The 26,507-nt window shown below is 34.0% G+C and overlaps 1 protein-coding gene across 1 annotated transcript; it reads left to right on the top strand.

Annotated features, from left to right (window-relative positions):
• Positions 1-2,563: 2,563 nt before the first annotated feature.
• LOC133202996 (kinase non-catalytic C-lobe domain-containing protein 1-like) lies at positions 2,564-25,397 on the top strand. Its single transcript, XM_061338848.1, has 21 exons — positions 2,564-2,863; positions 10,441-10,496; positions 11,963-12,203; positions 12,450-13,231; positions 13,877-13,991; positions 14,360-14,496; positions 14,681-14,839; positions 14,941-15,024; positions 15,527-17,138; positions 17,302-17,449; positions 17,692-18,547; positions 18,745-18,877; positions 19,347-19,635; positions 19,853-19,963; positions 20,085-20,229; positions 20,397-20,540; positions 21,940-22,253; positions 22,437-22,590; positions 22,933-23,115; positions 23,515-23,672; positions 24,102-25,397. The coding sequence occupies exons 1-21, from the start codon at positions 2,569-2,571 to the stop codon at positions 24,328-24,330; spliced, it is 6,345 nt and encodes a 2,114-aa protein (XP_061194832.1). The 5' UTR covers positions 2,564-2,568; the 3' UTR covers positions 24,331-25,397.
• Positions 25,398-26,507: the final 1,110 nt, after the last annotated feature.

Genomic DNA, 26,507 nt, shown 5'->3' with positions numbered 1-26,507 from the left:
CCTTTTATGTGTCTCTTCCAATTCGACAAGTTTGATGTAATGTTATATTTCATCTTTTGTTTAACATCCAGACAGTTAAATGAAGTGTTTATGGAAGGTCAAGTTGAGGTGTTTTGGCAGCACTAGTTGTGTATTTCTGTTGTTGACGGAGGATTTTTAGTCAAGATTCCGTCATAGCAGGGACATACTGGAACTATCTAATGGAGGTGTAATTAATTGTTTTGGATACTGATGAAAAGTGACCTGTCTACAAGTAAAACATATAGCACATCCTTGTTTTTTTGTTTCTAAAGAGTGAAATCTGATTCTTGAAGGTGTTTGGAAAAGTGCATACAAACTTTAGGTATAATATTGAAGTGGCCATTTACCTGGAAATTAATATTTTACCTTGGATTGATATAGAACCAAGATATGTACTTTTGTATGCTAAATTAGTAGATTTTCCTTTTCAATAAGCTTTTCCATGAGAGAAATTTTGGTAGTGAAAAATATTTGTTTTTTCCTGTTTTTGCAAAAGATTGATTCAATAAATATAGCTAGAAATAGAGCAAGACTGTATGGCTTTAAAATGCATTTCTGAAGTGCTGGGTTAAAGTCAGAATTAATATACCTCCATTGTAGCATCTAGATATACTCTTAATAAGTTTAAACTGATTTGGCTGAATAGGAAATTTAAAAAGTTTAGGAATTAATGTGTTATAAACCAAAACAAGATTGCCAAATTTGGGTATTATTACAATACTAACAGCACTTGGTTTGAGTATTGACAAATTCTGACAAGGATTACTGAGATATTTCTACCCTCAAATTTGGCACTCGATTGAAGTGAAGTTGGTGTAAACCAGATTGACTTACAAAGTAGATTTTCTTTCATGTCATGCTTTTAATCTTGTTTTTGTTCCAGAAAACCCTTAATTTTACAACATGGAACTGCTAAATACTATTGTGGGCTTTTAATTATTGCAGTTGGTATTATAGTTTTACAGTTTTCTTTATTATTCAAAAAAAAAAATCTTTGATGAGGTTTCATAGATTAGTATTTTTTATTGCCCAATGTAACTAATGGTTATTCATTTTGTGTTTCTTGGGTCAAAGGCATTGGTTTTCCAATAAGAGTGATGGGTCGAAAACCACACATTTATACTCTGTCAGTGTCTTGGTCCAAATGATCAGATTTCATTCATATATTTCTAGAAATTTCTGGAAACATGGCCTAGGGTTTGAGTACTTTAAAGTCTAAGCAGTGTAAACAATCATGTTTGATGAACCAGTAAAGTTTTAAATTAGTAATATTTATCTTCTCCAGTCATCTACAACTTTGAACCTTTTCTTTCTCCAGCAATTTAATAATTTTTTTTGTTTCAATTTAAAAAAAAAAAATAGCCCTTGAAAATTGGGAGAGGAAGGAAGTGGTAACATGTGCCCCCTTACTCCCTGCCTTGTACCTGTACACCGTTGAATCTTACAGGTTTGTTTTGCATTTTATTAGGAATACTTGTTTGATGTCATTTTCAATAGAAAATAGAATTCTGCTTTCTTTTTTTTTTTACTTGAATGACAAAGCACAATAGTTTATACATGAATGACAAAGCACAAGAGATTCATGTAATATGTATAGATTGACATGAAAAGGGATAAAAGATGACCACATGTTTCAGGACATACTCCCATCTTACACAGAAATACACAAATGCTTTTTCAGGGAAACAGTGGGGGGTTGACTACCCTTAAAGATACTTTTACGGTCAATTAACAACAATCCTCCATAAATAGAGTGCTTTTCCTCGGCAGTGAATTACCAGGCGTTACTGATATATGACTCTTACAATATACAAATTTTTATGTCAATGAATACCAGTGAAAACCTTTTCATCATTGTTGTATTCTGTCATAAATTTTAATTTTCCTGCCTTTTGGTAGTGTGTTGATAATGGGATTTATCGTTCCATGTCTGTATTGCAGCACAAAAGATTCCATTTCATATTTTCTACAAGAAGTGGCTAAGTTTAAGAAATGCTTTTAATAGATATTTGTTGACCTAGGATAGGTCAAGTGATAGGTATATTTGTTAAGAAATGTGTCTGCAGGATCACTCTATTGTCAGGTCAAACAGCTTTGTAGAAGATCATGTTACCAACATGGTATGTTATAAAAATGAACACAAGTTTAAAGACTTCGTATACATAAAATATTTTATTTTCTCAAAAGCTTAAGGCAAAGATACACCAGAAGTTTAAGGTACATGAATCACTTTTCTACACAATAAAGTGAAAACTTTTAAGACCTTGATTAGATATTCTCACTGGTGTTAAACTCTACTGGAAAGAAGCGTTAACTCATCAAATTGTTCTTGTGCCTTAGAGGTACTCTCTGATTTGTTTGGTTGCACTAAACCCAGTAAATATGTTTTTAATCCAAGTAGCCTCTCTTTTATGCTAAATATGTCATGTTCTGCATTGTTGTAGGTTTGAAGGACCAGTAAGGATGGTTTATAGAGGAAACTGAGGCATGGGCTGACAGGAGGGGGAAAAAAACAGAAAAGAAGGAGACTCGAGTCACTTGATCAGTATGGATGTGATGGAGGAAGTAGAATATACACAGGAATACACTCAGTACGACGAAGAAGATGATGAGGAGTTACCTCCACTTAATGAAGGAGACGAAGCCATCAGTCTGTACGATATATTGGTGGAGCGAGATAAATGTTTGTCTGAGGAGGAATTGTGGGCCCTGTGTCGGGAGTGCTGTCTCGTGCTGGAGGTGGTGAATAACTCACCAGAGATGTTTCAGACTCTCTGCGTTACCCCGGATACGGTCGCTTTTGATGGAGCTGGAAACGTCTGCTTCCTGGACCTTGACAGAGGTTAGTAGTTGAAAAAATAAAACTCGCACAGGTATACAGGGTTAAAAACAAAGAGATGTTATAACTTAGGAGGTGATGATATTTGTACTATCCAGACTTTGGGGCTAGTATTTTTGTGATTGACTTGAAGAGTGATTAAAAAGGTTTAAAGATGTACCTGTAAATGACTAAATGGTAGAAGTGTATAATTTGGAACTAAACCTTGAAAAAAATCCTCTAATTGTAGAGGTGGTCACTATCGATGGTGGTGTTAGTTTGGTCCAGATAAGATAATACTATCACTGCCACCTACAGTGGTCTTTCCAATATTCCAAACAATGTAAGCAGTCCTTTATTGTCCTAAGTTGTTTGGGGACATTTATACAGTGACTCGTTTACACACTGTGTTCATCAATCAGAATTAAGCTGTATAGACCCCATTCTTGTTAAAGATAAGATTTTAAATGTAAAATCATTGTTCAGAGATTGGTAACAGGTATTAAGGACCCCACAAATTGTTGAGTAGTAAAAATTGAAATCAGTCTCAAGTGTTTCTAACACCATGTAGGGGATAAGATTAAAGAAATGAACCAATTGACATTACTGCCAATGAAATAACCATTGGGCTATTATGAAAATATAGCATTTATATCTAAAGCCTACATTTTGACTTTTTAAATTCAAAAAATTTTGTTTTGTTTTCAAAATTTACTGTTGTATTTAATGATTTAAAATGAATCTACTTGCACATTTATTTATAACACTTATCAACTCCATGGAACATCATTACTTAAAATTGAAATTTGAATTCTATAAAATTCAAAATCAGTCGTGGATTGGGAATAACAAACATACATTTGTAACTGCATGTAGTTTTACTTGGAAATTTACAGGGAAACATATTAAAAACATTACATAATTCATTGTCAGAGAGAGAGAGTGTATGTTGGACTCAGGTGAGCGTTATAGTCCGTAGGCTACTTGTTCTAAATCATGATGTCCAGAAAGTTTATTGGTTTTGAGAGAAATATTTTCAGTTTATTTCAAGTTGTAATTCAAATCAAGGAATGATTTATCCTGAATTTTTTCTGTGAGTTGAAATCTTTTTGCAGTAATATAGGGTTCTGCTCTGACAGGTTTTACATGTAGTCCATAAAATTGATACATAAGAGTCATATTGGCTGTGAATATTAAATGTTAGTATCTTTAAATTATGAAAGTCTGATTCAGTTACTTGCTGCATATATTCATCTATGTATAAGCAAAGAATATTGTTGAGATCATGAAACTAGTTTACATTTACATGTATAAGGTGAAAGCATATTTTTTTCCCCTTGATATTTTCATATGAAATTTCTGAAATCTTGAGAAAGGGAGGGTACTGGAAATGTCAGAGTTTTCAAGCAGTTCAAACATTTGTATTTTTGTCTTTTTAATGCCTGTTTTTGAAGATTCTGATATTTTACTCAAGAGAAGTTCAACAAAAGGTCCCCTCTAATTCCACTTTGCCATTTATTCAACAGAATGAGATTAAAGAATGTTAATTGAAATATTTTCACTGAGGAAGTATTCTTTCTACAGCAGGTAGAATATTTTCTTTGACAAATGTTTAGTTCTTTTCCAAAGTAAACAGCGCATATCAGTGAGAGATTAAACATCCAAGTCAAAAACTTATTATTCAAATGAACCTGCAGGGCAAAATGCTGAATTGATATTTATATATCGGAAATTAAATTTTTTAGTGACGTGTGGTATATTTAATGTGTTCAGTTTGATGAGATTTGATATGGATTTTCTGTTTAAATGGGTTTTACTAAATCGTTAGAAGCCAACCATCACTGATAAATTGTTCTTTGATAGACATCTAAAGTGTCAGGCTTATTTACAACACAGAAGTACTTGTCAAACAGGACCAAGAAATGACTTTCAATGAACTGAAATGTATATTTCTGACTTTCTTTTTTAGAAAATCAAATTACTAGTTTAAAAAGATGTTAAAGTATTGACAGTTAAATGGGAAAGTAAAAATATATATTTGATACAACTTGAAAGAAAAGTAAACATAAGTAATTGTCAGATAGGTAAATTTTTATCTACCGGCAATTGCAGATTTAATGCTGAATACATACTAGTTCACTGTGATGTATCTTGAAAATGAAGAGCAATGATCATGGTGTTGTTTAAGAAAATCATACCTACAAAATGTTTCACTCTTTGAGGCAATATATATGAATAAAGCAAAATTCACTCAGTGAATTGTTAATTTTGTGCACGCAAATATGAAAATATAAAATTCGTTTAATGAATGCAAATGCACACGTTTAAATGTTTGATAAAGTGTATCTTTAGATCTGCAGAGCTTTCTTCCCTACCCGTAGTAATTATACATTCTCTCTGCTGCACATAAAATCAGGAATTCAGCTGGCTTAAATAATTCATTTACATATGCATGCATGTTGAATAGAATATATTTCTTGATTCATGTATAACTTAAATTGGTCACTTGTGATAATGATATTCATTTAAAGAGTCAGTTAAAATTTATATGTATATAGTATGGGAAAAATTCCTTTTTTTTATTTGCAGAGTATATAGGATTTTGTAAGATTTTCTTATGAATAAAATATATGACACACAAACAAGCAACAGTGAACCAAAATCAAGTCTCATCAATGAATCAGATGGGTTTCATATCTCTCTAAGTTGAAATTATAATCAGGCAGACATTCATCATCTACAAGCAGTTTGATATCTGCTGTGTGTTGTTTAGGACTTGAAAACTTGTATATGAAATCATGTCCATGCATAAATATTGCAACTTCCACTGGAAATTTTTCTTAAAATTGATTTTGTATGCAAGATGAAAGAGAATTACTATAGTCAGATATGTGTTTGAAAGCTTCATTTTTATGCCCCCGTAATCAAAGATTCGAGGGCATATAGTTTTTGCCCTGTCCGTCCGTCCGTCTAGCTGTCTGTCTGTCTGGATGTCCACAAAAACTTTAACCTTGCCCATAACTTTTGATTGGTTGGAGCTATGGCTTTCGTATCTCACATGTGTATTCCTTGTGACAAGACCTTTCTTTGGGTACCATAAAATTTGACCTTTTGACCTTGGAGTTTGACCAACTTTTGCAATATTTTTTCAGACTTTAGTCTTGGCCATAACTTTTATATAGTTGGTGCTAGGGCTTTCAAACTTCACATGGGTATAGCTTGTGACAAGACCTTTCTTAGGATACCAACAACTTTGACCCTTTGACCTTGACCTAGGAGTTTGACCTACTTTCAAAAAAACGTTAACCTTGGCCATAACTTTTGAAAAATAGGTGCTAGGGCTTTCGTACTTCACATGTGTAATCCTTGTGACAAGACCTTTCTTCCAATACAAAAAAAAACTTTGACACTTTGACCTTGACCTTGGAGTTTGACCTACTTTGCAAGACCTTACTTTCAGTACCAACATATTTGATTTGCATTTGAGAAAGATTAACCTTTGTTATGAGTTGCCATACAGGGGCATCAGTGTTTCACAAACACATCTTGTTCTAATCTTCCATTTACAAATTCTGAGAGAGTCGGTTTTGCTAATATTTTATACCCTCTGACAGCATCACTGCCAATGTCTGCATCCTAGGTTAACCTTTTGAAAGCAGGTCCATTTTTCCAGGCAACTTTAAGTTACAATGATGATAATGAATTTCAGGATGTATGTTACCTATAACTTGCTTTATATGTCTTGATCACGTGACATATTTTCTGGATAAAAAATTCAGATTTAATTTTTTTTACATTCTAAGCTGACTATAAGCCCTGTCTGACTGCACTGTGATGCACTTACAGATGCATTTTATGCTGCATCATTGCATGAGACTTGCATACATGTAGTTGCTGTATGTGACCTATATTTTCTTGGTGAGTGACCTATTTTTGATGAGGTCCTTTTCTCAAAGTAAATCTGATTTGTATGGATGCTGCATGGAATGTGTACTTGATTCTGTCTTCAAGGATCTGATCCATTTTTTGCTGGGATCTAATCCACTTATTGCCAGGATCTGGTCCAGTTTGTTTCCTAGTTTGTTTTCATCATCTCACATCTGAGATAATGTTACAATTGAATGAGATTTCATGTATATCATGGATTTAGTGAAATAGATAAAGTTATATAGTGCACTTTATTGAAGACTCATTGGGTATGACTCCACCTAACGTACAAATAACATTTGTTAAAGTAGACCTAATCTATGACTTATTAATCTAAGATTCTCTCTGTCTGTAGCTTTCTCATGCATTTATTTTTTTTGTCCATCCATTTTAAAAATGTATTTTTCTTTTACCAATAATTGTTTATCCAACCATCTTCATTTAGCAGAAGAAAAAAGGAGTGTAGATGAAATGTTTTTTTGGGAATTAATTCATGTATGACTAATTCAGCCTTTTTTCCAATGAGTAATTATTAAATCATTCTTTATACAGATTAATGATACCCAGGTTATTGTGTGTGAAATCTGATGAAGAATGTCAAAAGGCCTGTAAAATTATTTTATTGTTGATTTTAATCTTCAGAAATTAGGGCATTGTATTGATTGCCTGTAGAAGATATGTCACCGGTCCAAAGGCTTAAAACTAGAATCTAAAATACTGGACTGACTTGCTTAGTGAAGGCTAAAAAAATTGTGAACTATTTCGGTAAATATTTTGCCACATTTAAAAAGGATAACCGAAGAAATTGACATTAATCAGGGATTGTCCTCCTTACGTAAACTACAGCTGATGTCATTTTTTTTTATAGAAGCTAAGTCCTAAACTATAATAACAAACACCAAGGTAAATGCGCATTTGATCGTGATCCTGCTCACTATATAAAAGTAGGGATACAGTATAGACTTGAATCCAACTTCTTGCTTTATCCTGGCCTTAATCCTGAGGAACTTGCTACATATTTTCCCAATGCCTTGTAGGATAAAGATGGCTCTCAGTTGGAACTCAAAACTGAAATTTGTATCAGAGTTCAAATCCAAGACTATTTCTCAGAATTATTTTTGTCAAATGTAGGACAGCTTTATTTTCCAACTGTATTAAATCATTATACATTTTAGCAAATATATATTGCTCAAAACCATAAATATAACAAAATTGTTCATTCAGTAGTCTGTGGGCTATGTTTCAGACTCTATAGAAGTTTATATTAATAATGCAACTAAGTCATTCAAAATATTTTTCTTGAAAATGGCATTAAAAGAGAATTTCTAAGCATTCTTTTTTTGTATATTCAAGAGTTTGTTGTTCCCTGGTATCAGATAATTTATGTCAACATGAACTGTAAAGTTGGTATGCAATTACCATGATGCACAATAATTATTGAATTCAGTTATTCAAAGTCTGGTTAGGACTAACTTTGAAACCAAAACCATGGGTTTCATGACATAAATCATTTGTCAAAAAGTGTGAGTAGTGAGTCTCCTTATATCAGTTTTTGACTTCTTGCTAGAGTTATCTTTCTTGAAGTGTTATTTACGAGTTTTTAAATTGATCAGTTCAGAAGGTAATGATATTCCATTGTGTACCCACTTTGTGACCTTATAACCAGCTGTAAATTTTCCAATTTTTTCTCTTAAGTTCCTCCTATATGCATGCAAGTTAATTTAATAAAATGGTTCATTCAAGGGGTGTGTTTGTGTTTGGCGTCTGTCATTTAGTTATCTATGCCACTGAGGATAAAAATTTCGCAGTACCTTTGCTATACAGAAAATACAACACAATAAAAAGAGTTCATGCTATTATAAAAACCTGGAGGATTTCTTTAAGTAGCTCTATTCAGATCAAAATTGAATGCATCTTTCAGAGTTTTGTTTAAAGTTTGTTCATTGTTGGGCTAGTTACGTTGAACTCTTTTTACCTCACGTAAGAAAAGAGCGGATCATGTAGATAGCTTTTCCTATAGATCTGGCAAACATCCATGCAGAATGAAAACAATAGAACTTTTTTCCATAATAATAAAACTATGCATTGGAAAATGAGGTGAAATGGTCGCCCCTCTTTGTTCTGGGGCAGCGGTGTGAAGATAGAGCAATATTGATATATCTCCATAAGCCGATTGTATTCTATAGATAATACGCCCAGTATGATATATGTTTTTGTACTAGACCTGGCTACCTGGCTAATGTTGTACTTAAAAGGACTTTAGAGTAAAAGTTTGTAAGGGATCTGTTGGTGACTTTTACTTAAGACTCACTTAGAAAGGTAATTATTTTTGGAATTTATGGACACTTATGGTTTTTCTTGTTAAACAAATTTTATGAAAGATAAATGTATTTGATTTGTCTTTATTTACAAAATGGTACATGTACTATATTACAATAAACTTGAAGCTGACTGGTGAAAGAGTAATGATTAGTTCCAGGGCTTAATTGATTCTTTTTGGTACAGGTCCATCCTGTACCCTTTTAATTGGGAATTTGAATTGAAAAAGTGTTCAATTTCGAAATATTGATGACTTGTATTTTGCTGTAGAATAAAGACAGTAAGATTGTAGGTTTATCCTCTGTTCACATCTTTATGAACCATTAAAATCTCAGAACTCAAGATTTCTTACATGAAAAGTACTGAAAAATTGAATATGCTTGTGAGTTGGGAAGTTTTTACCTTAATTGGGGAGAAAAAAGAGCAACTTTTCAATTGGAACTGGGTCCTTTTACCTGGATCTGCATGCAATGGTTATGGACATGAACACCTGAATTTACATTGAAATTTTATCAATTTATATTACAACTGAGGTATCTCTTTTTGCTTTAGAATCAAAGTATACTTCAAAAGTACTTTGGTATTGGTGTAAAAAATGAGATGGTTTATCACCTATGTCATTAAGTCATTCAAAGACTGAATTATGTATTTATAGGTGGTATGTGTTTAGTTTGTCTGATGGTGTCTAGTGTTACATTAATGTTCTTCAGTGATGAATCTTTCTTGATCATATGCAGATTAATTTCTCTGAGTCTGGTATTTGTAGCTTTGAAGGTCACACATGAAAAGGTTGTTAACATCTTTTGGACTTCCAGGCCAGGTTTCTCAAAATTTATGGTGTCTTTTAAAGGTGATATAAATACAGACCTTTGATAGTAATGTCACAGTGGGTTCTTTGTTTAACATCTTTTTTTCTGGGTGACAATGGAAAGATAACTCTAAAAAAATGATTTTGCAAATAAATAAATAAAAAAAAGAGAGAGAGAAATGACTGGTCATATGGACAATACAACCTGATGACAAATATCAATAGAATATTTTGGTGTGGCCTGTCATACCTGCCTTATAATATGTTACCACTTCAACTGGAATCCTTGCTGAAGAATTATTTTATGTGTCCTTATAAGCATTATAAAAAATATATAAAGAAATATTATTACAAGAGTTTTTATGGATCATTTTTTTATTTGCACATCTTAAAGATCCCATTAACCATTATAGAGTATCTTTGAGGACATTAGAGTAGGGGGCTATACATGACACTGATCTGCACAGAAGTTCAAGGAGATCAATTTAATTTATACTATACAATATTCATACTTTATATGTTTATAGATTGTTTTTTCTGATTACAGACCCAGAATCTCTATATATACCTCCTGAGTACGACAATGTGGGCAATTCTATCAAGGTAATTCTACCACTTGGAGTATTGTATTAATTGTGTTTTAGATATTTTGTTGGTAAGTTGTATTTTTTTAATGGACAAGTACTAGTAGATGCTTACAACAATTATGTCATAGAAGGAAAGAAGTTTTAAAGCCTGGTTCATGTTTTTTTTTTTTTATTATTATTATTATTTATGATTAATTTGATAACTGTTTGAAAGATGTATATTCAGACAAATTAATATAAAGATTTCATGACAACAATTAAAAAACAATAATTTCTTACATTGTCTTTCACAGTTGAAAATGAAATCATATACTATATCAATTCTCAGTAATTATACATATGTAACTCTTCCATCATGGTAAAGTGTTCAGAAGTACAGCTGTATTAAAAATACATAGCATTTTTAAATGATGTTTCAAACTTTGTGTACATAATATCTTCTTTTTTCTTAAAATTTTCTTGGAATTGTTAAAATTGGCATAGTTGTAAGCTAAAAATGAGATATATATACATTCATATGTCTCAAATACATTGAACTTTAGTACACTTTTCGATACATTAAGCATTGAAATTTTGTATATTGATAATCACTTTTTTCCAGAATAAATTAAGTTTGGCATTGTTATTAAGTCACAAAAAAGAAAGCATTTCCAAATTCTCTGATTGTCTCTGTGATTAATATTACCAGAACTTCAAAGACTTCATTGTTTGCAAAACTTTTAAATCATAAATAAGGAATATTAGTTGAAGCTCCACCACGGCAATGTTATCACTATATACAAGCTTACAAGTGTCCAAATTTGTCAGAGAAAAAATATTTTGGTAGCCTTTTATTAACTGTACAAATATCCGAAAGGAAACAATTTGAAGTTCAATTCAAAGTAAATTGTTTGAACAGTAAGGAATTGAAACAGTGATTGGTAGAAGACAGGCATTTCTATGAAGTATTGGACTTGTAATGAGTTTTGATGATCCCGGATAGATTCTGTGGATTTTAAATATTGATTTTGAGTCAAATTTTGTGAAAGTAGACAGAGGAACATTGTGGGTAGGTGATAATTTATGTACAAGACTAAAAATTTGCTGTATGTGTGTGAAGTATTCTGAAGGAATTTTTTATTGAATTTTTTTATATGCTCTTAGGAGGAATCAAAAAGTCATTTACCATGTGGAGTTGGTAGGATTTTTTAGTAAAAGAAATAGCTTAAACAACATGCTGATTTTTAAAAAAAATTTCATGTAAAAGAATAGATCTTAGAATTTCCTCATTGTATCCTGCATAGTTCATTGACAACTTTCTTGAAACAACAAGTTTGTAGACTTTTATGCCTCCATAAACAAGGAATTAGCTTGATTGGCCAGACTACAAAATAAATAAAAAAATTAATAAATAATGGAAATTCATGAATTTACGATTCATTTTGTATCATATTTAGTTCTGATGAGTTAGAATAGTATGTGTATACGATTATCTAATTTTAGTCCCACTTGTTTTCCCTTGGGATGACCCTGCTTTATGCCGCGGAATACAATGGAGAACCTGGCCAGCAGATCTGTCCGGAGCTCCGGGAACTGTTCGGATGTATGACCTCTGAGCACCTGGACACCCGTCCAGACCTCGAGTCCATTATAACACAGTGTGAAGAGGAGCTTTGTGGCAAATCATCACAGGAGATATGCTGTGGAATTGGAGGCTTTGCTGCACCGTTCACACCAGCTCCTGGTAAATAACTTGTCTTCAGTATTACTGAAAATCTCTGTGAAAGGTTAAAATTTATCAGTTTGAAAACTTTTATTATCACAAAATCATTTTCTGATCACGAAGATTTTTTTTTATTATTTTACCAAAAAAAAAATATTTTTGAACTGATATTATAGCTTTCAATAAATATTTTTAAAGAATCTATTATCCATTTTCAAAAGTTTACAATATGATACTATTGATTCAACTAATTTTTCTTTGTGATAGATGTATCATCAATAACTAGTTACACAGATGTCACAGAGGGACTTGCCAACTATTTATCATCTCAGTCTTCCATAGTACCCGGTGTTGTCTCAGAAACACTAAACAGACCTCAACAACATTCCACCCCCTCGGAATCCCCTCCCCAGAGACAGAAAGAAACAGAATCCTCCAATAGCCAGGAGGAGGAAGTGGAGAATTCCGACTTTACAGAGACTGACGACATGCCAATGCGGGGAATGTTAACAGGGATGCCCCTACCCACAGGGAACAGGGAGAGGAAATCTAACACCAGGGGGCCCAGTAAACAAGGATTTAATTATAGTTCTAATTTAATTTCTCATAATTCCATTGACAAAATTTCAAAGGATATAAACTTGAATGTAAGTGAAACTAGTGAGATTTCAAGTGATTCTAGGACAAGTGACAGTGAAACTAAAGTTACAGTGACAGCAGAAATAAAAAATCGGGTTTCACCAGAAAAACCCAAACCCCCGTTACCAAGGAAACCAAGCTTAAAGGAGCAGGTGACTAAATCTAATAATGACTCAGGAATGATTGTTGATGAAGAATCCATTCTATGTGAAAAGTCTAACTGTGTGGACAATGGTGGACTTTTCAGTACAAACACTTCAAAACCTGGCCCAGTAGAGATCTTCTCACCGAAGGTCTCAGAACCTCAAAGTGAAACTTCAAGGGATATAAGTTCCTCCTCCATGAAACGGACTGAATCCTCTGGAACCAGTAGTTCTGAAACAAAGCCAAAACGCTCAAAGAAAAAACAGGTACAATAGGGTTACATTTTCTATTTTCGTAAAATTGCTTTACAAAGTAATTATAGCCTTTTAAATGGTTTCATGACCATTTGCACAAGTGTTATCAGATGAATATGAAGTTTACCCAACATAAGCCTGTTTGTGAAAGTCTTAAGCTTTACACCCTTTGATGGGCATTGGTAATACACACTTACAATATGTACTGCTTTGTGTTTTAATGTGGCTGAAATAATGTTTGCCAATTACATAAAACTTCACACATTATTGTTAGGACTTGAGTGCCTCCATATCCTTGTTATTACTGGTAAATGACCTCAATATTAATTATGTATAGTACTCATGGCCAAGTCATTTGTAAAGATTTTGCATGCTCAAAGACATACCAAATAACTCAATAATTAAGTTTGAAATTCACGTAATGTGGTGTTGTTCATAATGCACTACATTATAAACCTTTCTGGTCCGTTGTATTGAATAATAGATAGCTATTGCAGTCCTTAGCATGGATAATTTTTTGCAAAATCCATTCTTGTTGTTTTTTTTTTTTTGGCATTGTGTAAAAATAAATCAATGGAAAACAATTTTCTACAAAATGTTTTCTTCCCTTTATTAGATTAATATTCCATTTTCTGAGCTGATTTGATAATTTGACAGGGTTTGACAGTGAATGAGGTGCTGGATTCCCTTAACAGAGGGCTGACGGAGGAGGAATTGTGGGCATTGTGTAGAGAGGGAACTATAGCACTACAGAGAAAAAAGAAACATCTACGTAAGTTAGTGGGGAGTATTTTCAAAAAAAAAATGATTTAATTAATTATCCCTGTTACATCTGTCAGAGATCAACCATACACATGTGAGAATGCATATTACTCATACACTGAGTTCAGATACTAATACTAGAGATTTAATTAAACTTCATTATCTCGAACTCTATGGGACACAGAAAAACTTTGTGATATCTGAGGATTTGAGATATCAAGTCTAAAATACATAAAGAAAAGATGGTTGCAACTGTAAACTCACTTCAGCGTATCCATGGAATTAGAGATATCGATGATGATTACAAAGTTCAACTGTGTCTTTTTTTTTTAATAAAAACTTTCAATAATTTGATTGGCTTTCCCCTGACTTTTTTAGCTGCATACATCTCACCAGACACACTGGTTCTAAGGGAAAATGGCAACTTATCATTTAAAGCCATTCCTGAGGACAAGCCATTGGAGGTAATCTTCATGGCACCAGAGCTACAGCAAAGAGGGAATCTGTCAGACAAGGTAACAGGCTCATTGTATAGAGTAAAATTTGTCTTAAAAATAAAACATTGAAAATCTTCAAGATATAGGAAAATATTCCAAAACAAGTTAAACATCATTGTGAAATGTTACATAAAAAAATCTTATGTTGAAGGAATGTGTAAATTTACACTGCAATTTTCATTTAAAATTTTTGATTCATTAGACATGCTTGTATGGTCTTGGAGTAACTCTTCGGTGTGCAGGAGGTAATAAGTACTCACCTATATCAGCAATGTCTGTGTCAGAGGAGTTCCAGTCACTTTTGGAGGACTTGACAAAATCAGATCCAGCCAAGCGACCCTCACTAGAGGCTGCACAACAGGTCAGGGGATAATTCAACTTTTGTGAAATAAAAGTTTTGAATTTATGAAACCCTAATGAAGCTAAATTTATTCAAAATACATGTCATAAAATCAATTTCAGAGATGTGATAACTATGAAGGAGTTAATAGTTCCACTTCGAATATTGTCTGCAAAAACCTCTTCACTGAGTCCTTTACAAAAATGGTAAGTTTTTAGAGTTTGACTCAGCAAATGGACATGTATTGATACTGGTATGTTTATCATGATTGCTGTACTACATGCTTTTGCTGTTTTAGATGAGTATGATCATGTGGTATATGTATATTAATCGTCTTGTTGACCAGGTGAGCTGAGTAGTTCTTATGTCACTGACTGCCCACAGTTTAGGATTATGAGATTTAGCATCACTTTGAACTGGATCACAAAACTAAACCATGATGTTTTGTTTATTTAACAGTCCATACAAAGAAGTCCAAAGATCTATCACAAAGTGAACTCAAACATTGCACCATTTTGTTGAGATATTTTGAATTGCAGCAATTCACATATCATGATGAAATGCACAGTGAATGAGAATATGCACTGCTAAATTATACAAGGTCCAAATTTACTACAGTTTGCCAGCTAATAGAATTTTTTGATAATTTTTTTTTAAAATACAATGTAAATCATTGCATAAATTTTCAAGCTGTCCTCAATTTTTCAGATGAATGGTGCCAACAATGAAGAAAAAGAACCAGATGTAGCCGAGGAGTCAGTGCCTGAAAAACCAGTAGAACTGCCTAAATCCAAACCTAAACCTCCCCCTAAACCCCCCAGTCCCATGATATCTGCCTTCCGTCCAATTAAAGGACCAATCACAAAACCTCAGATTGGGTCTTCATCCTCCATGTTTGCTCCAGTGGCAGTGAAACCCAAGAATGAAGGCAAAGGACAGATGCCTTCAGCCTTTACTTCCACGGCTACTCATTTTAAGCCAATCATTCTCCATAAAACCAGTTCATCACCTGCTCCTCCTCCAGAGGAAGAGAAGAAGACGGAAGCAACAAAAGAGGAGAGCAATGATAATGACAAGGAGGTTGTGAGGAAGTTAAAGGAGCTGAAGAAGAACCTGATGAAGCATAGACAACCAGTGAAAGACTCTGAAGGAGAGGAGAATCAAAAGGAGCAGCAGACGACATCTGTAAAGTCTTCCAATGAGAAGAAGGAGTCAGAGGAGAATGTTCAGCTTAAGGCTAGCAATACAGGCTCACTGGACAATCTTCTGTCAGAGCTCCAGAAACAAGGCAGTGTGCCTGATACACAGTCATTGGCTGCAGCTATTGCTCAACATCTGGCAAAAAACTTACAAGGCTCACAACAGTCAAATACTGGGCAAGGGAAGGATGTTCCCCAACAATCTACAATAGGCAGACAAGGACCCATGTCAACACCAGCTGCTCCTAACATGAATCAAATGTTTAATATGCATTTAAATCAACAGATGTCAAATTTTCCTCCGCAGTACCAACAACAGTTGATGGGACAGACCATGACTTTGCCATCCATGGGTCAGTTTGGAGGATCCATGATGCCAGGTTATCCTATGCAAGTCCAGCTTCAGCAGGATCCAAGGACTGGTTTGTTTCAGATGGTTCCAGTTAGCATGGTAACTGTTAACTCAGCTCCAGGGAGTCAAGCCAACTCGGATGAGTTCAACAATATGGAGGATGTAACTCGCATGAGTGATCCTGGAAGAAGTCCCAAACCAAGACCCAGACATTTAGGTGGAGATTCATCGAGAGATTTGTCAAAACAGAAGCAAGGCAGACACGGAAGAACTGCCAAAGATTTAGTGCAGAAGACCGCAAACATTAGGTCTAAGAACCTCCAGCAACAAAACACATCAAACATCTCTAGTCCTTTAGGTCAAAAAGATTATGATTCAAAACAGTGGTCTTCCAACCAAGGCTCAGATAAACTTTCTAGTCAGACTAAGGCATTTAATGGGGAGAGTGGCCAGCCTTCTGATCAGTATAACTCTCTTCCCAGAAAGCACAGTGTTCCTCTCAATCTGTCCTCAGCTGACTATCACTTGCATCCTCAGTCTCAGAGAATTAGGTCAAATACGTCTTCCCCCTCCCCTTCAAAGGACAGTGGTGTAAGTGGAGTGAATGGTGTGTACAAGCCACCTGACCCGGGCAGCCTGATGGATCGTCTGCTCAACAGCAACACAAGTCTAACACAGCAACAGAAGATGGGGCGTCTTGTTCATCTCCTGAGGGAAGAATTTGCATTTGACGGGTATATGGAAAATGGAGTAGAAGATATTAACATGGGTACGTGAAATTAATTTCGTGAAAATTAGATGAGTGATATTGATGATTTATTCCTTATCTTTTTCTTGAAAAGGGGGCGGGATTTCCTCTTATGTTTCTGCATTTGTTCAAATTCTGTTAAAATTCATTTTTTGAAATAAAAATGCGATATTTCTTGATGCAGCTGAATATGTCATGTCCCTTGGAAGCCTGAAGTGGGAGACATTTTCTAGTGCTATAACAGAGAAATATTCTGACATGTACTGGAAAGTGGACTTACTTGTGTCTTTGTTTGAAGCTGTGAATGGAATCAAACCTGCAATTCTCAATCAGTAAGTCTCTAATTTAAAAAAAAAAGAAGAAATAAATGATGTCTATCAAATAGTTAATGTCATTTGATTGTCAAAATATGTGTAAACTTCATTTATATATCATATAGATAAAATAACGTTATCTTTTATTTGAAAAAAATATATCCTTTTACATATGTACTGGGCAATTTTATTTATGCCCTGTTGATTAAAATTTTTTGTTGCTAATAGCTCGTAATAAAGTGATACTTGTAATGTTTTAGATCACATGTGCCAAACAAGAATGTCATACAGTCAAATGACACAGGGTCTTTGAAAGGTTCAAGGTTCAGACATGGTGATGACCCGGATGGCTCCTCCTCCAGCATGTCAGAGACCAATCAAGAACATTCTTACAGAAAACAAAGGGTTGACAAAGCTTTTAACAGGACTGGTGATAGGCTAGGAAGTCGTCCACAGTCGGTGAATGCATTGCAAGAAAATTATGATACATCTGATTCTACTGACAATGAGAACATTGGAAATAGAAGGAGACATCGTAAAAAACATTTTGAGAAATCAAAGAGTTCTTCCATGCACAATCTTGCCTCTAATGCTACCTTCACGGTAGTTCCAGATGGTGACAATGTAGTTGATGGAGATATTCACAGTAATGCTCAACCAGTCAGTGCTGAAGATCAAAATACTCATAATGTTAATCGCCGATTATCCTTACCTCAAAGGGGACTATCTCCACACGATTCCTTTCATTCAAACTCTGGTGCAAGTCATCCTGGATCTCATATACAAGCAAACAATTCATCAGAAACTCTCCCCAAACGAAAGTTTAAAAATGATCAAGATGGCCCTCACTTGATTCACGTTCAAAGTCAGAAATCAGACATTTCAAAACACTACCGCAAAAATCGTGGTGCAGAGCAAGGTAGCTTATCATCTCGCAGCAGCAGCATGTCAGATGTCCGTGGCACCACCAAACTGACACGACACATGTCACAGTTATCTCTGAGTGAAGAGAAGCAGGAGACGTTGACACCATATAGACGTAATCATATTCTGTTTCATTATGCCATGATGCAGCTCAATATGTCCAAAGACTTGGAGAAATTTCTTCAAGACATTGTAAGTATGGATGTTTTTCAAATTTGTAGTTAATTGTTCATGAAAAAAGGTTTTTATATTCAGTCATGTAATGCTTTGGATATCCTTTATAACAGAAATTTGATTCAAAAGTATTAACGGAAAATTTCTACTTTTTTGGATAAATTTTTAAGGATGTATAGTTATTATAGACATTGTTCTTTGTAATTTTACAACAGGATGAGGAAAATGCTGAAAGACTGCAAGCACAGCTGGCAAACTTGGATCAGCAGATTATGATGGAAAGAAGGACAAAAAGAAAAACACAAGCTTTCTTCAACAGATTAACAGACAGTCAGAAAGGTGCCAAAGGTATGGAGGTTTAATGCACTGGCTTGTCTGTCATGTCAGTTTGGTATACAGCTTATTTTCGCTGCAAGTTTATGTTCAGTATTGGAGCAGAAAAAAATCTGAGGAAATAATACTGCAGTTTATTTAACTTGAATATTAAATATAAATTTGTTGAAAAAAAAAACTGAAAAAAAAATTATCGAATTAAAAAAAAAATGGTATTATGCTTGGAAAATGTGAAATGACTTTAAGAAAGTAACGCTGCATTAAAATTAACTTGAATATCGAATAATTTGTTTTAAAAAAAATGGAAAAAAACTTAACAAATCAAAACCCAGCAGTATTATGCTTGTAAAATGTGAAATGACAAATTATTCTACTCAATAGTATATAAAGTAGATATATAATTTATTTCATGGTAGAAGGAAAAGCCTGTTACGTAAATGAGTTATTTTTGAAAGAAACTTATGTAGAGTGTCTTCTCTTACAGACCAGAAAACAACAGTGTCCAAAGATCTCGAGGAGATGAGTCAGAAGATCCGCTATTTACAGCTGTGTAAGAATCACATCGAGATGTTACAGACGGAACTTGACAGCATCAACTCCACGTTCCTGTACTCACTAAGTAGTCCCGTCACTGAAGCACCACTCAGATTAAAGCCTCAGTGTGACAATCCACTTCTACAGTTCCAGACCCTTAGGGAGCCCCAGACTGGCTGTGAAATCCAGGTGGTGCAGGCAGGCACCACGGAGGGACTCATGTCTTATCTGTTTGCTTCGTAAGTAGTACATTAGTATTTGAGGACTGTTACACTCCATTTATAATTTCTTTTAAGATATATCTTAAATCTTATTTGATTTGTGAGAATTACTGTTGTGCAAGTCACAAGATCGTCTAAATGCAAAAAAAAAGCTTCCTTGAATTTTAGCAGAGAATAACTGATGTTTTTATTGGATAATTTTACAAAAATGATTTTGAACTGTTATCTTTTTCAGAACTGCCTTAAGTTTTGGATTTGTCCATCAATTTTTCTTTGGTTTTCGTTACTTTGCCAACCCGGTATCTCTCCTGGATTTCCTAACATCCAGGTTTTCAGCTATAGCCAGGTAAGTGTGTTCTAACAAATTCTCAGTGTAAGCAGTTCTAAGTCATATCATAAAGTTTTATATCTTAAGATCTTGCAATACTTCTGAAGACATGTACCAGTGTATTTGATTTTCTTTGTAGAAGTAAGGCTCGTGAGGCTAACTTACAGAGGATACAGAGAAGAGTGGTGGATCTACTTCATTTCTGGGTGGAGGGATTTTATCCTGTAGACTTTGAAGACAATGAAGATCTGATAAATTCACTGCAATTTTTCATTGAAGAACAGGTGATGGACTTTAAATTATGAAAACCATTCATTATCTGGTTCCTATTTGGGAACTTAATTTTAAAATATCCATTTGACAAACTTAAGGATTTGTTCAGAAATCTTTTTAAAATTTTGTGGTGAGACAAAAAAATTGAATAACATCATTTTGGTTTTTCTCTTTGTAGAACTTGGCCTCTTTTTCTGAAGAAGGTAAAAAGCTGCAGGAGTTACTTGCCCTTTGTATGGAGGGTAACAGTAGAGACCTTCTGACCAGTGTGACTGTTGGGGAAAATGTCCATGTGTATAAACAAAATGGATCAACAAAGAAGGTCAGTCTAATATTTAAAGATATGTTCTCTGTAGTCTTGGTACATGTACTAGAAGATCTGATGTGAATTCAATCACATTTGAACACATATTTGTATGGTCTAACTGTTTAAATATACAAGTATGAGTCTATCTTTAGATTTTTTGTATTTCATAGATTTTATGAAAACTTAAAGCAAGCATTATTCATTTTTACTGCAGCTTAAATTTTCATGATAAATTTGTAGTTGTAAAAATCATATTGTTAACTGCTTCATTCATAGATTTCACTGGCGGAGAAAATCCGTGAGGTAATCTTCCCTTCGTGTCATTTATTTTTAAATATACTATCATAAATGTATGCCATCTCATCCTTTTGTAGATAGTCAGAGTTTTCATGTCCCAATTTTATGTAAACGCAATCTGCATGAATTTTTAATGTACACTTTTTTTTTTACTTAATCCAAATTTGTCTTTAACCTCTAAGAAAAGATAAAATCAGGCACAATTTTATGAAATCAATTGATGGAAAAGAATTATGATTAGTAAAGTGTTAAACCCAGTATGATTTTCAATAAATGGAATGGTGATGATTATTAATTTTAATTTCTAATAATCTAGAGATGTTAAATAATTTTTATTTCTAATAATCTAGAAATTTAAAATTTATCTATCTCACTAACTAATTAATAAATGAACTTATAAGAACATCTGATTCATTTAATATCATTTACAGTATCAATTTCTTTGAGTCTTTTTTATTTCATTAACAAGGCAACACAATCAAGTGGTAAATGAACTGTAAAATTCTAAAGATTTCCATAAGGAGATTCCTCTTGGCTAGATGTGCTTTGTAAGGGCTCATTCATCATTAATTGATAATTATCATAATTAGGTGGAGGATAACAGTATTCTACTCTCTCTGTATATCCTACAGACTTTTGTTGATTGTGAGGTATTCAGTAAGATCCATTGTGGGAGCATTTATAATTTTACTGTTCAGAGACCAGAAGAGCGTTTTCCTAAGTAAGGTGTCTGTTGTATGTCCCCTGTCTGTAAACAATTTTTCAAAACATTACTCCTCCTACAGTTTTGGTCCAGTTTCAATAAGAATGGTACACAGGAAGACTATGCTAAGATACATAATTCGGTACCATGGATACTGTCATGGTTACTAAAATTTGAAATATCTGTGTAATTCCTCCCATCCTACAGTTTAAATCCAATTTCAATGAGACTTGGTACTCAAGTTAACTATACTTTATAAGTTCATACCAGTAGAGCTACAGTCTTGTCAGAAACTTCTGGTTCAATTATTATCCATTTGTGCCTATTGAGATACAGACCAGATTCTAGGCAGTGTTTCGAGATTTGTATTTTCTAGTGGATTAATCATTAAAACTGATGTATCTTCCATTCCAGTGGGATTCTTTAAAGACTGTAACACCAAAGAGCACCAGCAAGGATCCAGTCTGCATGAAGTCTGGGTTCTCAGTGTGTTTGGAGAAGCGGAGGAATAGTCACCACATGGAAGAGGTCTACTTCCCAAAGATGGCCAGACGGACTGATGCCTTCACCCTGGCTGACTACACCTCACAGTGTATCGCAGAACAGCTGACTCTGATAGAACAGGGAATCTTCCAGATGACCCACCCCGTCCATTACCTCAACTCTAAAGCCCTGGGGGTCAGTGTGGCCCTCACCATGTCTGGAACTCGCACACCTTCTATTCTTAGGTTAGTTTTTGAGCAAATCCTTGGGACTGCTGTTTGTTTCAATATTTTTAAGACAGATTGTGAATTAGAAATTGAATCAAAGATTGTGGTTGTGAGTGGTTTGCAATCAAAATAAAACTTCTTACCAGAAATGTTGTAGAATGTTAAAATTGTAAACATTCTGTGGTTGTATTTTATCTTCAGGTTGAATAATGTGGAGGAACAGTCTTTGCCGGGAGGAAACACTTTATTTGAGTCGGAGATTTGTGAGGACCCTGCTATACAGAGGATGATCGACCACTCCAGGGACATCTCACACTGGGTTGCTGCCGAAATCGTCAGCTGTAGCTCATCCAAGGTAAACAAAATGATTTATAGTTTTGTTTTCCCGGAAACATTTATAGTCATGCAATGTAACAGCTAGAACATTTCTCTAATGAGAATATTTTTTTTGGTAATACATGTATTAAAAACTCTGCAAAAAAAATTGTTGCATGCAAAAAGGTTAACACTTGATAAAGTATTTCAGAAATTTTTCCTTTCTTGGTGGTGCTTTTATAATGTCATACTTGTATGTGAGAAATCCCCCCCTCCCCCCCCCCTCCAAAAAAAAAAGAGAGAGTGAAAAAATGTATTAAAGTCCTTATATGTGAGACAAATAAATTGATTGAGTGATACATGTTTTTATTTCACTATCCAGAGTCAGGTGGCTGTGTTAACCAGATTCCTTCATGCCGCCCAGCTGTGTAAGGAGATGAGGAACTACGCCTCCTGTCTAGCAATAGCGGATGGTTTGGAGAACATCATCATTAAACAACTCCCTGCCTGGAAGAACCTCCCCAGTAAATCCTACGCTGTGATGGAGGAACTGAAGTCAGTCAGGGTAAGATCGCACAGCTTAGCAATTGTCTTGAATTTATATTGGTATTATGCAAAATCTAGAATTGGTGGAAGAAGGCAGTACAGTAAAACAAAAAGCAAAGTGCCAGGGGCCCAAAATTTTGATTTGTTATAAACGTAATTCATGGCATCCTATAAGCTCTTATTTAATATATTTTAAATCTAGAGGAAATGAAATTCATTCACTGTAACATGAATTATTATAAGTGTGGTCACTGTAACCATGTTTTACTGTATAATTTGCAGGAAATTTGGTGAAAATGATGACATAGAGAAAAGAATTATGCTTTTTAAATCCATACAATTGTAATACATATGTATTCTGTGAGTTTCTTTTCTCTAATGTCATAAACCCAGACTAATTTTCAAATGTATCTTACAGATGTTTTTGAAGAATGATGCCCTGTCCTTAATGAAGCATGCAGACTGTCATCTTTATCCCACAATTCCCTCTGCTCTGCTCTTCCTCCTACATGTCCAGCAACAAGAAATTGGAAGCTTTAAACTGGCCAATGACATGGTCAAGTGGAGCAAGATCAGGTTTGTGTCTGATGTAAAACATTTATCTGCCACTGGGGATACTTCTTCAGTCAGTCTGTTGCAATATGTTTCTTAGGACAGTTTATCCTTTCCTCCAGTTTTGATATGGACATTACTTTTACCTTGTCTGGAATTCAGTTTAGTTACCTTCCAAATTGGAATTTTTGAAAAAAAGATCTAAAGGCTACAAAAATATTTATTTGCATCTTCTTTTAAAGACGACTTAATAGATATTCAGCTTTTGTAGTTGGATGTGAAATTTATTTCACAAGTGGGACAGGATTTTTTGATAATGTCATGAAAAAAAAATGATTGTGAAGGAAAGTTGGTTTATAGTGTTATAACATTCCTTAGAACTTATAATTGTAAAGTTCAGCAACAGCTGAATTGCACACAAAGAGTTTTAACATAAATTAACATATCTTACAGAACCATCACCCAAACCATAGACCAGATTCGTATTTTTAAAGATCAGGTGTATGGGTTTGAACCAGATTACGAGATGCAGGACACCTTAATGCAGAGGGTTCGGGAATTCAGTTCTCAAGACATTCAAAGTATCGCCTCACAACATGATACAAACTACCACAAAATGCCCAGCGGTGGTGGAATTAGTGCAGCCTTCCGTAAAATGAAAGGGAAATTCCAATCCAAATAGAGCAAGAAAGGGTAGAGAACATCCAATGTTTGTGCAGAACGATTTAAATATAGTCTTTACCCCATTTAGAATAGCTGAAAGACTAAGCAGAATGTTTTGATTGATGAGTTACACAAATGTTTATGTGAGCAGCTCTGAAAACTTCCTGTCATTTCCAACATTTGTAGGAACAGGGAAATAGTCATTAACAATTTTATTGCAATTGTATGTAAATTATACCTTGAGAGAAATAGTTGTCTGGGTATTGGATACAAAGAATCCAAGTCAAGAATAAGTCGATAGAAGGCAGAGCTTCTTGTCATACATTTACAGTTTGCAATCCTTTATTTTGATATTGCTTTAAGCCATGTAGTGATATTATATTTTATTTTTGATTTCATTATTTGAGTTGATGTAATTAACCATTGTCTTGAGAGGGTATAGATGTGACTTGGTTTTCTCTGCTGATAAGTCTTGCCCTGTTTTTATTTGTGTATACAAAAGTACAAAATTTGTGCCAAAATAATAATGTGTATAATAGTTTGCAATAATTATTTTTCTGTGCTGTCATAGATTTCATTGAATGCAATATTTTTGTTTATGTAACAAGAAGGAAAATCAAAAGCAGTCAAATTTAGCAAAATCAGGATAGATTATTTAAGTTTTTAGCTCTACTGGTCAGAGACCAGAAGAGCTTATGCGATAGTAAGGTGTCCGTCGTCCGTCCGTCTGTCTGTCTGTCTGTCTGTCTGTCTGTAAACAATTTTTCAAAACGCTACTCCTCCTACAGTTTTGGTCCGATTTCAATATAACTTGGCACACAAGTAGACTACACTAAGATACATAATTTAGTGCATCGGTTTTTGATTTCGATGGACGGTGTTTCCATGGTTACTAAAAATAGAAATTTCTGTGAAATTCCTTTAAAACGCTACTCCTCCTACAGTTTTGGTCCAATTTCAATATAACTTGGCACACAAGTAGACTACACTAAGATACATAATTTAGTGCATCGGTTTTTGATTTCGATGGACGGTGTTGCCATGGTTACTAAAAATAGAAATTTCTGTGAAATTTCTTTAAAACGCTACTCCTCCTACAGTTTTGGTCCGATTTCAATATAACTTGGCACACAAGTAGACTACACTAAGATACATAATTTAGTGCATCGGTTTTTGATTTCGATGGATGGTGTTTCCATGGTTACTAAAAATAGAAATTTCTGTGAAATTTCTTTAAAACGCTACTCCTGCTACAGTTTTGGTCCGATTTCAATATAACTTGGCACACAAGTAGACTACACTAAGATACATAATTTAGTGCATTGGTTTTTGATTTCGATGGACGGTGTTTCCATGGTTACTAAAAATAGAAATTTCTGTGAAATTCCTTTAAAACGCTACTCCTGCTATAGTTTTAGTCTGCTTCTAATATAATTAGGCATACAAGAAGACTATACTAAGATACATAATTTATTGCATTGGTTTTTGAATTCGATGAACAGTGTTGCCATGGTTACTTAACATAGAAATTTCTCTGAAATTCCTTTAAAATGTTACTCCTCCTACAATTTTGGTCTGATTTCAATCTAATTTGGCACACAGTTAGAATACACTACGATACATAATATGTATTTCTGTTTTTTTTTATTTGGGTGAATGGTGTTGTCATGGTTACTAGAAATAGAAATTTCCATGAAATACTTTCAAAACGCTACTACTCCTAGTTTTCATTTGATTTCAATATAACTTGTCACAAAAGTAGACTAAATTAAGATACATAATTCTATTTATTGTTGCATGTTGCAATGTTTCAAATCCAAGTGCTACTTTTCTTCTGTTATACAAACAGACCAGTAGAGCTACAGTCTCATCAGAGACTTCTGGTTTCTTTAGTTTTAAGGCTGGAGTCCTTGATTAAAATTAAAGAAAAAAAAAAGAAAATAAATTAAAGTAAATGTTTACTAAAAACATCACTCTTTAAGTGTGTCCAATATTTTCACTTCTTCTGAATATAAACATATATTTCAGGTATTTGTTCAAAGGATTTCCATTTCAATTTGTTTCAGTTAATTAACATTAAAATTACCGACGTACTGCCCAACTGCATCATGAAATAAAGCACATTGTTCCGATAACCATTATTTTTTTAATGTCCTATATCTTGAGTGTGTAGTTTAATATACATACAAATACTTT

Source organism: Saccostrea echinata, unplaced genomic scaffold (assembly GCF_033153115.1).
Source record: "Saccostrea echinata isolate AGI-Se365-2 ecotype Australia unplaced genomic scaffold, CSIRO_AGI_Sech_v1 ptg000047l, whole genome shotgun sequence".
Classification (NCBI taxonomy): Eukaryota; Metazoa; Mollusca; class Bivalvia; order Ostreida; family Ostreidae; genus Saccostrea; species Saccostrea echinata.
Note: the sequence above shows the minus strand (reverse complement) of the source record. Positions and strands in the feature narration are given on the sequence as shown.